At 40.0% G+C, this 17,805-nt stretch overlaps 1 protein-coding gene across 1 annotated transcript; it reads right to left on the reverse strand.

Moving 5' to 3' along the window:
* Positions 1–2,413: 2,413 nt before the first annotated feature.
* Positions 2,414–10,516, reverse strand: e2f7 (E2F transcription factor 7). Its single transcript, XM_084573112.1, has 12 exons — positions 10,418–10,516; positions 9,824–10,114; positions 9,313–9,472; positions 8,729–8,968; positions 7,918–8,073; positions 7,673–7,816; positions 7,338–7,514; positions 7,122–7,206; positions 5,741–6,068; positions 5,012–5,189; positions 4,135–4,502; positions 2,414–3,289 (listed from the first exon to the last, which is right to left on the reverse strand). Exons 1-12 carry the CDS (start codon positions 10,511–10,513, stop codon positions 3,131–3,133), a joined length of 2,382 nt encoding a protein of 793 aa, XP_084429238.1. The 5' UTR covers positions 10,514–10,516; the 3' UTR covers positions 2,414–3,130.
* Positions 10,517–17,805: the final 7,289 nt, after the last annotated feature.

Consider the following 17,805-nt stretch of genomic DNA (forward strand, 5'->3'; position numbering starts at 1 on the left):
AGCAGATTTTTTTTTTTAACCTTTGGACAGAGCCGTACTATGTTCTTCCCCCGCTAAACTAAGCTAAAATGTATGCTAACATTTTTTAGTTTGCTAGTATTAGCAGATTTTATTTGGACAGAGCCAGGCTAGCTATATGTTAAGCTGAGCTAAATGCTAACCTAAGAATGTTCTGGTTGCGGCTTTCATATTTAGCATGCAGACATGAGAGTAATATCAGTCTATATATTTTTTTTTTTTACAGCATTACATTTATATATTACAATACTGTTTAACTGAATAAAGGTTATACTGTATGTAGGCTAGCTGTCCTACAGCCACTGGCATTTTTAGACAAATTTAGCCCAATTTTAATAGTTAATAAACGGTTATAGTAATAAGAATAAGCGGTAGTGGAGTTAATGTTATCTTATTAAGACTGCTAGCATGGATTAGCTAGCAGTGGTAGTTGTAGGAGTAGCAGTAGTGGAAATGTTAGACATAATAATACTAGTAGCAACAATTAAGTGATGGAATACAGTGTGTAGTCTATTGTAGTGGTACGACTGGCATCAGTTCTTAATGGTAGTTCTAACCAAGCTGGCTGGAATAACAAACGTATTTGTGTAAATTTGAAAGCTAATTGTCTTTTTTTATTGAAGTGACCACAGCAGATATTACACTATCCATCTATATAAAGTTAATTGTTCCATCTGCTGTGGTTTTCATTGTCATAAATGTGTCACAGGGGCCAAAGAGATCTATTAGCAGCTCCCTCGGCTGACTTTTAGTGTTGATATAAAGTGTTGATAGCTAGATGTTTCTATCCTCCCACAGATGGTGTCACGTTTTAATTGTGACTTAGTCAACCTGATCTGAACCCGAGATCCCACTTGACGTGGTGAATGCATTTTGCAGCTGTGGGATTTCAGTCACGACCAATAGGCTTAGCTTACAGAATAGTTTACCGCATGCGTGATTTGAATTTTAACCACCTTCCTGCTTTTCAGAATGACATGTGAATAATTCTTTATAATGGTGCTCATTATAACGCTGTTGTTTCACCCTGACCATCAGATCCATCATATGTTTAAGTGTTTAATGTGTATAACAGTGCTCACTTTTTGATAATGGGAGTTGTGTTACAGATGAAGTGTGTCATCTGACCACAGTAGCACAACTTGTTCCCATCTGTTGGGCCATTTTGATTTAGACTGAGCTGACGGTAGCATCTGTACATTTGTAAACTGAAGCCATCTGTAGTAGCATTTTTATCATTGGAAAAAACTCAGTCGAATCAGATCGGATGCATTGCTGGAGAGGTTGTTTCAAGTAATAATAGTAATAATTAATAATATTCATGATATTTTATGATTCAAGTTGTATATAGTGGACTTGAGAGAACTTTGGTGGACGAAACTGATGAAATATGTTATTTAAAATCTTTGCACATGGCAGCAAAAGTTATATTGGTGGCAGGGAAAGAGTCTCTCAATGTTTATAATTCACCTTGACCAATGTATTTCTCTTGTTTATTGTAGTGTTTACATTTGGTTATAAAAATACTGCCCTTCATCCCTCAAATTAAAGAGCACACACAGCAAAAGTAGTCTGTATATTACAATTTTAATTAAAGTTTGTGAAAGTCGTACAGATAAGAGTCGGTTCCAGAACTACAGAGAGCACAGAGCTACAGTGGAGGAACAGCAAAAGGTTTTGAGCAGATACAACCACTAAAAACAGGAAAGCAGCTTTTAACATTCTGCACGACAAAGATGTAATGGAATATGATGTAAAAACAATATATGCTGACATAAAAATGTACATTCATAACTACATATCCTCTAGTCAGAGGGGATTATCTGTATACCCTTTGGCGTGACATAGCTAAACTCTCCTGAATGATTCCTGTACAAAGCACCAATATTTTAGCTGGGTTAACTGGAAGCCAACAAGTGAGATTATGACTAGGAGGTTGTTGATGCAAATTCTTGGACAACCTGAGAAAACCTATTTCAAGGCAACAACACCCTTCTCCCTGCAAAGTGCCTATGAGCAAGGCACTTAACCCCAAACAGCACATTGTGGTCACACTGTATGAGTGTAGAATGGTGCTAAAAACAAAACATTTCACATGCAGTAGGCCCAGTCTACATTTTCTGGATAAAAAGAAAACTTTACAGTACACTGACATCTCTACAAAATCCAATTCTAGCACAGTCACCAATATTCAAGTACCTGAGAGCACTGTCGTTTTAGTCACCAGTGACAGTGCCAGGATATGGTGTTTAACCATAAAGCAGTATGGTTCTCAGCAAAAAACACACAGCACCATTAATGTCTGTTGTCCTATTGAGTGAATGAATTCACCAAGAAACCAAAGAACTGTGCCTTCACATACTTGGTTGGCTGTAAACATTTAAGGCTTTAGTGATTTATTTACTCACAGTAATGTCTGAAATGAGCCAGGGAGGATTGTCCTATTCCATCATCTCAAATTGGTGATCAGCAGCAAACAGATTTCCTATTACACCTTGATAATGGAACTAAATCCGAAGGGGCAATTACTTCAAAATTTAATGTTAATTCGAAAATATACTTAGTGCTAAAAAAAAACATGTTTATGTTCCATTACAGTCCCTGTAATCAACATATATTAACTAAAATATAAATAGCAATTGGGCTATAATACACAAATGGTGGGGAATTAGGTAGCTTGATCATATCTGGGAGGTAACATTAAGGGGTGACAGTGACCGACTCCCACCACAGGAGGGCACTGCTGCATTGGCAATACTGCTTCAGTCACTCACTCTGAAATTGTGTCCCATAATTTAACCATGAGGCACATTTGAACCAGTAACATTAATGACCAATAACGGAACCATTCATTTGAAAATTTGACACATGCTACTACAAAATGTGAGACACTTTGAAGACACAAAATTAATCCTTTTTGGAAAGAGTTAACTTTAGGTCTCAGCAAACACTCTTTGCTTTGCTAAAAATGTATATTCTTTCCTTATTCTTATTTTTTTCATTTAATTTAATGAAAATAAAGAAAATAAATCATTCAAGTTGCCACATTTTTTCATTGTAGGATCAACACCTGGATGTTAAGGCAGCACGTTTGACACAAGTCTCCATCTCTTCAGATGGTTGCTGGAGGATGGCCAATGTCCAGTCTCCTCTGTGCTGAGCCTCTTTTTCTGGGAGCCGACACGGCACTGACTGCACTTCCCAGAGTTCCCGGAGTCTGGAAGAAAGCCTTCGAAGAAGACACTGGGGTTTCCTTGGGAGTATGCGGAGTCTGAAGAGAAACAGAGTAATATGAGTTTGGAGATCATTTACAAACACGACATGCTCCTGTTTCACTCACGATGGCTTTATTTCATTTCACTCCTGTCCACATATAGGATGCACAAAGAAGGGCTGACTTAGTATTAAATAAGCTGGTGTTTGATAACTGACCAAATCTCTTAAAGTTTCTATGAATGCAAACAGGCGTAATTGGTCAATCAAAGAAATTAGAATTCCGATGAACTCAAGGACATGTAAAGACTCAAGGCAAGGTGACTATAAAACACTGAATTACAAAGAAAAATTATATTCACAATTAAGAAGATGGAACCAGTGAATGTTTGTTATTCTTGCTTTATGGAAAAATTATACTATTGATTGAATAGGTAATTTTGTGTAAATCCACTGATTAAATACTGATTTCAGCTTTACAGCGATAAGTAGAACTATCACTCCACAAATCAAAAGTGAGACTGGGTGGAAAAGAGAGCCCGTTGCAGGTTAATGTCTCATTACAACATGGACATTGACCTGTCTAAGTATTTATAATGCGGCATTACTTTCCCAGCCAGCACCCCACCCAGCTACTCTGTTTGAGCAGAGCTTCATTGTCCTTTGCAAACATTAATCCCTATTAAATAGACTGATGATTACTCGGTGTGAACTGCTGTGACACTGAAAAAGATGAAAAAATGAAGGGAAATCTTCCACAAAACGTGCTACACATGCTCTCATGTCAAGCTGTGTTGTGGTATTTTGAAAATACCTAATACTATAAAGGTTACGCGTCATTACTAAAGCTGATTATGTTGAAGTGTTTATTTGTGGACTGCAGCAGTAACGGTCAGTTCTTACCAGTGGTTCTGGTGTGTTAATGCTGATGCTCTGTCGTGGTCCTGAGGGAGAATGTGGCGCTCCAGCCGCTGACCCGTAGAGCCTGCGCTGTTCAGGAGTGGATGGTGACTGTGCGGGCAACCTGCTGATGTCTGGTGCCGCTGCCACGCTGTAAGGAGCTGGCCTCACCATAAAGTGGGCTGATGGTATCAAGGCGGGCAGATTAAAGCTCAAGTTGGTTTGAGCTTCCGATCCTTGCTGTTGCACACTGCTGGTCACCAGGGGATAGTGGGACGGCACCAGAACATAGGGCAGGGCCAAGGTAGGAGAAAGTGCTACACCGGCCGGTGACTGTCCGGCTGAGAGGAGGAGGTTTAGGCTGTTGACTCCTAGAGGAGACAGAGCAGAGGACATGTGAATTTCAGTTTCCCTGGCTGTTGTACCATATACAGAGTATAATTCCACCAATATGAGAAACAAGTTAATTTAGGCAGTAATTATGTGTTCTTTAATAGTTTCCAAATAACCAGGGTATTTTTTGTCCTGTAGGAACTTGTCTAGGCACATTAAACAGCAATTGTGTCAGTCTTTATATTCTGACTTGCAATTGCCACATTAGTTAAATTAACATTTTACTTAAATGTACTTAATAAGTTCCGGTTTAAACTACTGCACCCAACTAAATGAGGTGTAGATCAGTGTTACAAGTCCTTGGGGTTCATTTGGGCTTGGACACACACTCTGTTACACTTTCTTTCAACATCAAGGCTCTATAAAAAGCATTTATTATATATGCGTCTGACTCTTGACATTGTGTAATTCTAATGCTTGCTCAGACATTTTGGGTGTGTCCTTGTGTGTGATGTAAGGACTGTCAGAGGGCTGGACTGTGCTTTACCTGCGTTATTAGGCACGTAGAGGTAGTGTGCTGGCTGGGCGTGTTCTCCGCTGCTGTTGCCGCCTGCACCGTCACTGATGACCTGCTCTCTGGAGTGGCCTGCTAGGCGACCGGGAGAAGTCCCAAGTTCACCTGTCTGTGGACACTCCGCTGCTTCCCTTCGGGGTTCAGCTCTCATCTGGAAAGGAAAACAAACACTGAATGAATTCACCTGGGCTGGCTGGTGGACATACAAAGTAGATGGAAATGAATCACTTGATTGTTGTGGTTATGTGGCAAACGATTTGACAACTGTTTGTCAAAAATCTGTATTACATTAATGTACAGCTTAAAAAACATAATAAATTCCCTGATTAACACTTTGCCCTTCAGTTGGACCACCAAGTCGTGAAAAGTTCAAATTAATAGGATGATTAAAATGTGCATGTTTTTAATAATCAAATATCCTATATATCATTATGAATATTCTTTAATTACACCAGAAATTAATTATCCTGATCAACAAGCATATTACATTTTATAAATCCAGTTTATCCAGAATTACCAACAGGATCTTCTGTAGAAGTGAAACTAAAAACAAAAAAGATGGCATGCTATCAAGCTAATGCACTGAACCAAATAATTCAATATTAACTGGAACAAGAACAGTGATTATGATAACACAAAGTGTTTCTCTCTATATAAAATATTTACATATTTTCATATCAAATTCGTCAGACACCACCTCACCTTGTCACATTCTTCTAACCCCGGATTTCCTTTCTTTTTCACTACTGTCTCCTCCTCCTCCCTCTCGTCCCTCCTTCTCTTCCTCCCCTCAACAGAATCCAACCTCTGACCTTCAGGCAACTGGTCTGGCTTGTCGGACGCCCTATACAGCATGACCACAGAAGGCTGGGACAGGCTAGGCAGGTAAGCCAAGCAGTGGCGAGAGGAATTAAAGACGTGCTCTGAGTGAAGGTGAGGTGCAAGAAGGGTGTGATGGGGGGAGGATGGGTGCAGGGCGCTGCTGCTGCTCAGTCTGATCTCAGTCTTCAGTGGCACGCTGGGACAGCTGCTGGGATTAAAAAGAAGTCAAGAAATTTTCAGTTTTCAATTTTGAGCTTTACCTGAATTTAATCTGTGTTCAAATCTGATCTGCACTCGGTTTGAGAACATTTCCACTGGTCAAAATGATTTTAAACAGGCCACCTCCCTACCAGGACGCCTCAGCTCTTATCCGGTGGGCTACCATAGCCCCTGGTGCATTTTTCCCCCCACCTTCATGTACACCCTCCTCCATGTCCTATTATTTCACTTGCCCAGAAACACTTAACAGCAACAGCCTTGAGGTCGCTGTGGTTTGGCCGAAAGCTGGCCGGCCACATAGTGGGAAATAACATGAACTACTATATACTCGATCTATGGAGCCAACGCATACATTGATTTGAGACCAAAACTATTATCAACCGCAGTCAGCTCCTGTTACATGTAGCCTAAAGCTAAACACACCAGCCAGTGCAAACACTTTAAAATAGTATGCATAACAGAAGATTAAAATCAAGACTCCGTGAGGTAGAGGGACCATGGCATCTTGATAACTTGACAACAGAAGTAGCTTTAATGTCTTATGCATGAAAACTGATAATTGTGTGGTTGTGATTGTACAACACTCGCTGGAAAATGGCTGACAGTAACAAATGACTTTTACTCTTTTTTTTCTTTTTCTTTTTTTTTTTAAACCGCTCTGAGAACATTTAACCTTCTCACAGGCAGCTGAGGTGGATTCTCTTCATCAATAATACTAGTCTGCGCTGGCAGAGGTTAGCAAAATGAGCTACCGTGTGCTGTAAATTCTTTGGCAGTAAATCTGTGGTGGGTGACTGCAGATAAATCCAAACCAAGTGAATGTGAGGGTGATTGCAGAGTGTGTCATCTGTGGGTTTATGTGTAGTCTTGTCTTTATTAGGTTGTGGGGGACAATTGTACATGGAATACTAATGTTGTGAGGGCTGTTATGCTAAGCCACACAACTTGGTTTTAGGGTAAAGGCTACAAAGGCCAACCTAATACAACAACATCCTCACAAAGGCAGAAACACGAGTTTGTGTGCATGTGTACTTTAACTTACTCATTGCTATTTTCAAACTGCAATCGACACACTGCGCTGTTGCTTATAGACTTCCTGGAATAATCCACAGGCTGGTTTGACAGACCTACAGTGTTACAAACAAAAGGTTATTCAGACAAGAGCATTAAAAATGTTCCGATGCATATGGCTTATATTTTGTAGATCAAATCACTAGCACAGTTGACGAGAGAATCACAAAATAAGATTGCTTCTTACCCGTTAGTTCGCGTCGTGGGCTGCTGGGTGCGGAGCTAACCTGCCGCTGGACGGCAACAGAAGTTGGTCTAATGTTGAAGGAGGCATGGCGTGCCATCTTTGCTTTTCTGAAGTCCTGACATGCCACTGGCTCCATGGGCTCAGACTGGGAGATGGCTGCTACATTCAAAAGGTTTCCTACAGTCGATTTATAATGAGATGGATGACAAATGTACTTATTAAAAATACATCTAGACTATTTTATCCAAAACAGCTTAGAGGGAAACGTTGCAAGGACTCTAGGAGTATCTTCAGTTTCAGGGTTACTTTAGTATAGTTAAGTCTTGAATTCTCACCAGCACTTCCAGCGTTGCTGAATTCAACCGGGCCAAGCCACTTGAAGGCCGGCTTCCTGCCTCTCTCTTCTCTGACATGAACCTTCTTTATAAGGTTCAGGCTGGTCAGCACGTTGGCAATGTCGTACAGACGTCGTACCTTAGCTGAACATACAGAGTTGGGATGTTTAGTATTAAACAATTATAGTACTGGTCTTTAAATCAAACTGAACTGTACCGAGAATGACACTTCTTGGATTTCTTACTTTTGTACTTGCTGTGACTCGAGGAGTCCTGACTCTCCTCAATGAGGATCTTTGCTGCTGCATCCAGAGTAACGGTCTGAGTTTTGGACACCAGGAAAAGCATGACAAACTTCTGGCTCATGATGCGTAGAGATTTATCTTTCCTGTTGATGCCAGCTGCAAACATATAAGAATTAAGTTTATAATTTGTGCTGCATTCTACATTTCAATTCAACATCTTGGGCACTCATGCTGGGCTAAGGTGTAAATTTGACAAACAACTATTCTATTACAAAGTGATCCTAAAACTTCACTGTCCAGCTGATTCATTCATTTGTGCTGTGTTCTGTAGCAGTGATGACAGTCATAGTATCTATTATTACCTGGACTCGCCATAACCAGACACAATACCAGCCGCACTAACCACCTAATGGATATCAAAGCATGTCACCTGGCTTTCCCCTTTGTAAACAACCTCTTTGTCATGAGTGCTATTGTGCAGTCACATTGCCAAGTCAACAAACACGCACACGCTTAATGACAAGCGCTGTGAGTTTACAGAGAGGCACTATGGAAACCAGGCTTGTATCCATTCCTGTGGATACTGTTTGGCTCGAGAGTACATCTGATGGCAGCTGCGCTTGAAATGAAACCAACACTTACTCTTGACATGTACAGCATTTAACTGATGCTCTTTTCTTATAACTGTCACAATAAACTTTATCTCCTTTATCATTGCTATCGAGGCAGTCAGTGTTAAGGCCTGCAGTAAAAGTGCCGTGAATTAAAGGACATGCTTTTATTAGTGCTAATTCTAAAGACTGTTTATTACCGTTACCAGAGTCTCCTTCTCCTCCATCGTCCTCACGGGCCACTCCAGCCTCCCTGGCTTCAGTGGCCAGCTCCATCTGGAGATGGTAGCCTTGCTGTCTGCCCTTCCGCTGCAGGTCCTCCAGCGTGGCCTCCAGACGCTGACGACCATACCAGGTGTAGCTGTTCTTGGCCATCCGGCCCACAATCATGAGCGACTCTAGCACGTTGACAATGTCGTAAATGCGCCGCCGCTCCACTCCTATAGTTTAAGTGTAGAGCAGAGAAATGACAATCAGTCATCTATTATACTACTCACCAAATCGTCAGCATGTTGATTAAACTCTAAATACACTCATGATCATTTCTTCAAACTGCAGCTCAGCACCCTTGTAGTAAGTATGTTTGTATGAAAACAACATCCCCATAGCACCCCTCCCTAAATCCCATCAAGTAAAAATTCATAATCCTCATGAAATGCAGTTTAGCTGCTCCCATTATATTCCTGCTCCCATGAGGTATTTACAATAACAACCCCGGCGCAACCTAGGCCTAATTCCAGTAATTGATATCCACCCGTGCCCAGCCTCTTTTACTGTTTCTTACCCAGATTGGTTGCCACCTCATCCAGTGAGATCCAAATGGGGCTATGAAGTGGTGGGTAATCAGGGTAAAGGGCCAAAAACTTCTGGCAAAGGAGACCCAGACTTTTCTGTTTCCTGCTTGGCTTTTTCTCTGCATCATCTTCTTCATCCACAGCTTCAAACTGGACAACAGAAAAATGCATGTTTATTTAACCTTGCATGAAAACATTCTCAGTTCATACCTTAAACTATTATGTAACATATCTTTAATGGCATATATTTTAGACTGTATTTGTGTTTATAAAAATCACTATCTTAAAAAAAAAAAAAAGCTGCTAATGTGTGTAAATTGAGGTAAAACAGTGTTCACTCTGGACTTAATAGAGTCTGGGTTCCTTCCCTAATTAAACCCAGAAACAATAACTGCAGTGTAACTCATTTCTCCCCACCAGACTAAACAAAATAAGATATTTGTAAACTTGAAGAACTAAAACAAGAACATATGACTATTTTCAAGACCGTGTGTCACATACCTGACAAGAGTCATCCACATCTGCCTCCTCCACCACAGTACTGGGGCTCATCGGCTTCTCTTTGTCATTCTCTATTGGTCTGAAAAGCACCTTTTTCATCTCTCTGTCCCGGATGTCTGGGCTCGCCGCGCTGATCAGCATCTTCAGGTTGGATGTCGGCGTCCATGGCTCAGTCAGAGTTGTGTGTTTGATGGGGGTGATATGGGCCAGGTCAGGTCTGTTTATTAACACTGAGGGAATGTCTGCAGATTTCAGAGGTGTGGTTCTTCTCCTCTCTGTGTATATATTTTCCTGTGATGGAAACGGTTTATTTGTTAGCCCGATTCTGCAGTGTTCTAAATGTTTAATTAATGTCTCCAACATCTAAATGTACCATTTCTGGAGCAAAACGTTAAAAAGCAACATACAGTAGTCCTGTTGATCTTAGTCCTTGATTAAATTAGTGGCTAGTCGCTGTTAATTCAAATGTCATCTGGGTACATTTTTTAAAGCTTGCCTCATTCTGAACAGCCATCACGCTGCTCTGAAAATCTGTCTGATTAGCCTGATACTGCAGCTCCCCACACCTAAGATCAAACAGTACCTTAACCCTACCTTTTGTTCACTTTGGGCCCCATCCTCCTCTGGCTCCGTCGTGAAACTTTTCCTGGGACTCGAGAGGTCTTTCAGTGCAAGGCATTCAACTTCCATTTGGGAAAACTGTAGTTCAAAGTAAATACATATCATATATAGAAAATCAGACATTGATCACCAGATTAACACCGCAGCAGGGCAAATAGTGTCGTTAAAGAAATTAGTGAGTACAGGTAACTCAGTCTGGGGGTCATCTGGATTTGGCGCAAAGAACATCAGCTAACTAGCCTTTAGCACGCTAGCTTCGCTACTGTCCCTCCTCTCTCCAACTCCCTACTTTATTGAATGCTATCCTAACGTTTCCTACTGCACTGCTGCTGATGTATTAAGCTGAAAACTAAAGAGACCATTACATGTCGTTAATAAATAATTTTAATTAAAAGTAGTAAGACATGCCCTTAACCTTATTGCCTTAGTAAAGGGTAAATTCACTCATTAGTCATAAAATAAGCACATGCATTTAACCGTAGCTGAAGCTACAACCGGAAATACATATACAATATTATTTATTTACAATCAATTAGGCTAATATAACTATAATTAGCTTCTTAGCTAAAGTTAGTAGCTCAGCTGACCAGCTTATCATTACAGAAAGCAGGAAGGCACTGGAGGGAAAGCACAATTCTTCACCTTTCGTCGCTAATGAATGAATGAATGAATGAAGTATTCCAACGCGGCCCCTTGTATCGCTTTCCAGATTTGTCGCCGTGTACAGTTTCCTCAACCCAACATAGCAGATTTTTCCCTCTTCAAATAGGCGGAGAGTTCTCCTCAGTTTGTAACGTTAGTGCCCCCAGATTCCTGTCCGATTAGCGGACTGTCTGTACTGTCCCAGGGACATTCGTACATCACCCGCTCAAGCTTGTTTTCTGGCGCTCTCAAGCAGCTGGGTCGCTCCAGCCAATCAGCGCGCCGGTGACTGGCTGCGTCACACAGCTCCAGCCAATCAGTGTTATCGCACTCGAGTGTGCGCCTCAGCTTCAGAGAATGGGCGGTAGGACACGCCCACAACTCTGTAGTAATGTTGGCGGGGCAACCGGCGCGCTCTGTCCAAGCATGAGGGGGAGTAAAAATAAGGAGGTCTCACTCTGCAGCTGTTTTTGCGTACAGGACCACAAATATGGGCGGGGAAAGTTGTGGCTTATTTTAAATAGTTGTTTGTTTGCTACGAAAAAAACAACAAAAAAATCACGAAAGAATAATTAACATTTTCAAGCCACTTAGCCACTTAGAATGTCATATCAAGCTGGGATGGAGAAAAAATTCATTGTTCACTACAATGTGGAAATTAATTATTGCAAAAATGCACTTCCTTTTCCTTTCAGAGTTGCCTTGCAAGAAAAGACTTTTGCTCTTTGAAATTAACAGGGACATGTATTCATTCATTCGAATCACAAATTATATTAATAACACTGCCAGTCCGGTGCGAGTTTTAAAATGAGTGATTGGTTGTCTTCATAGATGATCTTTGACTTCCAGCTGAGCGCTTTGGCTAGCTTGTTGTCCCCTGACTATTCTACACTGGCACCGCGGTGATGCAGAGAAGCTCTTCGCCTAGAAACCCGTTATTAATACTTTAACCTAATCACACCTAGGCTTTTGTCTCTGCGGATGGCTGTAATTAGCTCTGCGGCCGAAACAGACAGATGGGATGGAGGAGGAGGGGGGAACATTTCGCGCCGTGACTACCTGGGTCACAGCGCGAAAAGTTGAGGGTGGGAGGGAGGGCTCACTTTTTAGCAGACTATGTCCCGCCCTGTATGCAAACAGCTTGTCAGAGGACTTGCCCCTAGTGTTTGCATAATAGCCCTCAATACACAAAATCTGCCGCCAAGTCTATTCAAATCTGAGCCATGGCAGAAGAGTCTAACAATACTTTAGTAAAGTTGATCACAGGTAATGTTTAAGAAGGACTTTGGGGATGAACCCTGGATGAGTATCTTTGCAATTATTCTTCTGTTTGACAAACATATGGAGTGGTATTGGGATATAGGATGAGGGAGTATGTTATTGTGGGAAGGGTGTTTAATTTATATGGCTGTATTTTTATTAATCTGATTTTCATTCTAAGGTCCAGTCTGTGACCATGTTCGGCCCCCTGATCAATGCCAGATGTGTGCTAGATAACATCCCAGTTAACCACTAAGCTATTAACTAATCCACATCTGCTCAAATTTGCATCTCTTGTATACAGTGTTCATGAAATACCGATTAAGGCTGAATATCTTTAAGTATTATTACATTGGTGAGATCGGACACGGAGATGGAGTGCATGTTTTCTTGCAACTTTTGTTTCATCTTATCCTTCTTGCTTTCATTCTTGATTTTCTGCATTTGAGTTTAAGTCATGTCATGTCCTTCTCATTACCGTTGCCCACTTAAATGACATCCTTAATTTGAGAATGAATCTGCTTGGGGCCTCAGGGTAACCACATCAAGTGTTAACTGATTGGTTTTGTTCAGGGTGATGGAGTTGGCTCCAGAGCCTCTTTGTTAGTGGCATCTGCTTTGCATTTCAAATGTTTTCGAACTGATAAAACTCTTACTGGTGTAGTATTACAGAACTCACAGCTCAGTCTCAGTCTGAATGTCTGTTGGTATAGCACTGGCATCTTTTTTAGCAGACAGTTACTTTTGGTTTCAAGTATGCTGCTCTTGTCAGCTGCAAGAAAGGTTCAACCAGCTGTGGTTGTCTTAGACGTTACTAGCATTATCTTAGCCAAAATAAAAAAATTTTCAAAACACCTGTGACATATAATGGATTGCAAAACCTTTTCCCCAGCAAATACTAGTCCCTATCACAGACACTCACAGAATCCAAATGCTGAGTTCACACTACATGCAGGTTGCAAGTAATTTTCAGTGGGATGCAGCAATATGATGTGAACTGACGCCTGACACCTATCACTGTGTGAAGCATGCAACACGCTAAGCACAAACGTAACAAAGCTTAACAACTTACCCACAATGTAGCTGGTCAAACTAAGCCATTTATGTGCTCTTAGAGTAAACGCAACTTAAGCTTCAACCTTGCAAAACATGTCTGATGCTGACATGCACATCTCTTGCAAACAGAAAACCCTATTGATCTACTAATTCAATTTTACATGAACATAAAATTGAATCAAAAACAGCAACAGTTAAATGGCGAACTAAATAAGGTCATTTTTGCAAAGTTAAATACAGGAACATATACATATACAACTCATACAGAAATATCTATTTTGTACATTTATTCATGCCTTCATATACTTTGAATATTATTTTGGGGCATTTGATGGATTCTCTAAAACTGAATAAGCAATTTGTTTCTGTCTACTGCACTGTTCAAACATACAGTGTCTGTTTCAGCAGTATAAACAAGTTATCTAGTATTATAGTATTGCTTACTTAGTGACGATATGCTGTAATTATACACTGATCAGGCATAACAGTATGATCACTTGCAGATGAAGTGAATAACATTGACCATCTTGTGACAATACAATGTTCTGCTGGGAAACTTTTGGACTTGGCATTCATGTGGATGTTACTTAGACATTTATCACCCACCTAGACCAGACCAGACACCCCCACCCCATAGCAATGACACTCCTTGATGGCAGCAGATGTTTTTCTTTCTAGTTAAGTAATTTTGAGAATTATTAGTTGAGCATTTTTTAATGCAACAGTGATTACATTTGTGCGCTAAACATTTGCAGTGTTATATGCACTAACAAATATCTAATTAAAAAAATCCTTGAAATGTTTCAAACTACAGTATTTTGGCATCATGTGAGCTAACCAAGCACTGTGGAAGTTTTGTTTGTCTGAACTTGTTGACAAACAAGTTTTCTGTGGGGGTTGCCAATGCAGGGCATCATGGGAAACATAAACCACCAACTGAAACAGCCTACAGGCAGGGCAGAGGGCCTAGCATCAAAATACATCCCCACATGAGTCCTTAACCAGCACTTGAGATATGATCTCAGTTTCGCGTCCTGTGAGCAAATAAACACCTACATCATTTGGGGTGCAGGAGAATATTGTAACAGCTGCTGTCTCTAATGGATCTCTTCCTCTGTATCAGAACCATGAACAGCTGTTTGTTGTGTGTGCATCATGACTTGAGAAAATGATACATACTTTTGAACAAGTGGAAAAGTGAGTGTTTGTCACTGACTCAAAGCACACCTGTTATTTATTTATCTCTGCCCTGAGTTATTTTACTACCTGCACAAAGATCAGATTAAAATCGATATCTGAATGCTGAACGCAGTGAAATTTCACCAATGTGTTGTTTGAAGCAGTGATTCTCCGGTAATAACTGGTAGTAGTAATAATAATAATAATAATAAAATTACTGAGGAAATCTGTACCATATGTCCATGTACAGCAACATGATAACATAAATGATACATCACATAACGTTAGGTTTGTAAGAGCACTCAAAGGAATGTGTTCAAATGCACCCCACCTCCAAATGCGGTCAGAGATTGGATCACTCAAATGTGTATTCAATGTGTCCTTGGTGTGTTCACAGCTGTACTTTTAAGCTGGTCACTTGGGATCAGATTACTCAGGACAGATGTTAATGCAAGGTCTGAACAAGGCCTATCTATACTAACTAACTTAGGCAATTCACTGTATATTTTATATAATAATTCTGTGTGTGTGGTGGTGGGTGGGGGGGTTCTGTGTTGTACTTGTGGCCTGCTCTCTATCGTCTTTAGAGATCTAATCAGAACGTTTTGTAGAGAATATAAAATCTGGTAAAAATGAGAGATGGAAATCCAAAACACCGCCAAAGGCCTCAGTGTGGCTATCTGACATGATGATGTTTCTAAAAATTGAAAAGATTAAATTCTTCCTCAGAGGGTCGACTAAGAAGTTTTTCAAAACTTGGGACCCCTTACTGACTTATTTTGAAAACCTTACCGTACTCCCTTCTCCATAATCTGCTTTAGCAGTAAAGTACAAATTTTATACTGACAGCTTTCATTTATAGAGCCTCCTTTTTTTTTTTTTTTTTTTTTGTCTGTTTGTTTTCTTTTCTTTCCCTTTCCTCGGCAGTAGGGATGTTGGAGTGGGGGGTGGGGTGGGGGGGTTACAATGTCTTCAAAAGAATGTAATACAGCATTGTGATTTACACTGTATTTAAGACAATAAAAATACAATGTCAAAAAAAAAAAAAAAATGAGAGATGGGGACTTTTAGGCCTTCTTTAAGCTGGAAGCAGGTTGGGATCCCGTCATCAAGAACATTCTACTCAATCATTGGGCCCTTCTGTTTTTATCCCCACCCAGATGGTTCCAAAAACCTTCGTAAAAGCTGAATGCCTACTGACTACACAGTAGCAAGCACAAGAAACATCTGTCATCATGGTGATAGACGTGGGACAGAAGAGATTGTAATAGTGAAGATGCTCTAGAAATAGAAATCTGCATGCCTTCAAATGTCTGCAAGAAGGGCCCTAAACATATTATCTAGAAGTCCTCTTCAAATTCAACGTGAATGTGCCATATATTAAAATGGCCATGTGTGCTCAAACAACACTGACTAGTAACAAGAATCAATAAATAAACATTAGCTGTTCAGTATCCATTCCCTACCCACCATGAGCCCATCATACTAAAACTGCAAGAATGGATGTGCTGTATGTCCAATATATGCATCTTCTTAGTATTTTGCTCCTTCCTCAGAGTCAAAAAATTGAAATAATGTTGAATAAAGAAACACTCTGTTGTCAGACTTTGATACCTTTAAATGTGATCATTTATTTAAGTTCCAGTACCCCACACATCAAAATCAAATTGGAATCGACTGTGATTGATCAATATTACATACTATATGTCTCAGTAATTTGCCACGTTGTGCCAAAACAATACCATATATGCACAAAAATATGAAGTACTACTACATGCACTTTTTAGAACTATTGGTAAATTACCCAAACTTCATGTGCAGATTATTTATATTTAATTGATTTATTATTGCAAAATGTAAAACAGCTGAGGTTAAAGTTAAATGTAAGGTTGAATATCACAATGTGTTGACTATACCAAAGGGAAAACACCACTATCAGTACCTAAAAAGTGACTTATTGTAATGTACGTATACAGTATATCTCAAATGTTTAATGCCTCATCATAAACATGAATTGTCTTTGAACATGTTGCATTCTAACAATAGTTAGGTTAAATGTCGTTCAGGTAGTCTTCTCCATAGTCAATGATTTTTCTCATTACACTCAGTATCAGTGAATCAACGTCAGCGTCTGTCTCAATCTCTGAGTGGTAGTTCTTCACTGGAAAGATGCAGTTCAGTGGAATACCCAGCAACACACTCAGTTGTTCCATCTGAGGTTAAACAAAATGTAATTGAAGAAAAACCTTTTTCCACATTTCTGATATTGCTAAATAAGTGACTTCATTACAAGCTAATGAAAGAAAAACACTTCATACATACCTGTTTCTTCAGCTGCTTGCTCTTGTAGACATTCTTTATGTTTTCATTCACCTCAGGATAAGCTTCATCAATTTTGGTAAGAATGGCAACTTGGGGAATCCCTGAGAGCACAGAGTGGAAACCAAGGCTGACAGTTAATGTTAGTATTTTCATGCTTTCTGAAATAAGAGATTGTGAAACAATTACAGCTCTTTAAAAAACAACATGTTCTCTCACCTAAGTCACTGGCTGCTGCTCTGATATCCCTTATCTTTAGTGTATACTCATTATGCATTATGTTCAGTGTGGTGGCAGGAACAACACAAACCAGAACATGAACCTGGTCATCTAGAGTTGGGGAATGGTTGTAGTCATGATCAGTCTCAGTCAAGGGAGAGCTGGGATTGAACTTGAAACAAATATATACAGAATAGGAAAAGTAATTTTTATATAAAGTTTTTTAATATGTAAGTTGATTACTAACTGGTGCACACTATGCACACTGTACTGAATATTTGATAGGGTCTGTAGTGATTGTACCTTGTAACCTTCTTTCACGTGTCCCATCATGGCCAGTTTGACGTCTTCCACATTAACTCCTCCATTAGCGCCCTTCTCAAGACCCATGGTGTCAGCAAAGACGAAAGGGTAAAAGGTTTCCGGGTGACCTTTCTGGATTTTATGACTTCTGTACTGTTAAAAAGAAAACAACAAAATAGAGTTATTATGACAATAGTTCCACAGTTTGTGAGTTGCTCAGTGATTTAGTTTGTTTGTTATTCTATTGCAATGCACTCCTATACTCCTCTGAACCTTGGAGTTCTGTTAAATCCACCATTATGTTGCACCAACAACAGAATTGCATACAACAGAATAGCTCTGATTTCACCCTATGATGAAATCCACAAGTTGTGTTACCAGTC

This window comes from Chelon labrosus (assembly GCF_963514085.1).
Source record: "Chelon labrosus genome assembly, chromosome: 23".
NCBI classification, from domain to species: Eukaryota; Metazoa; Chordata; class Actinopteri; order Mugiliformes; family Mugilidae; genus Chelon; species Chelon labrosus.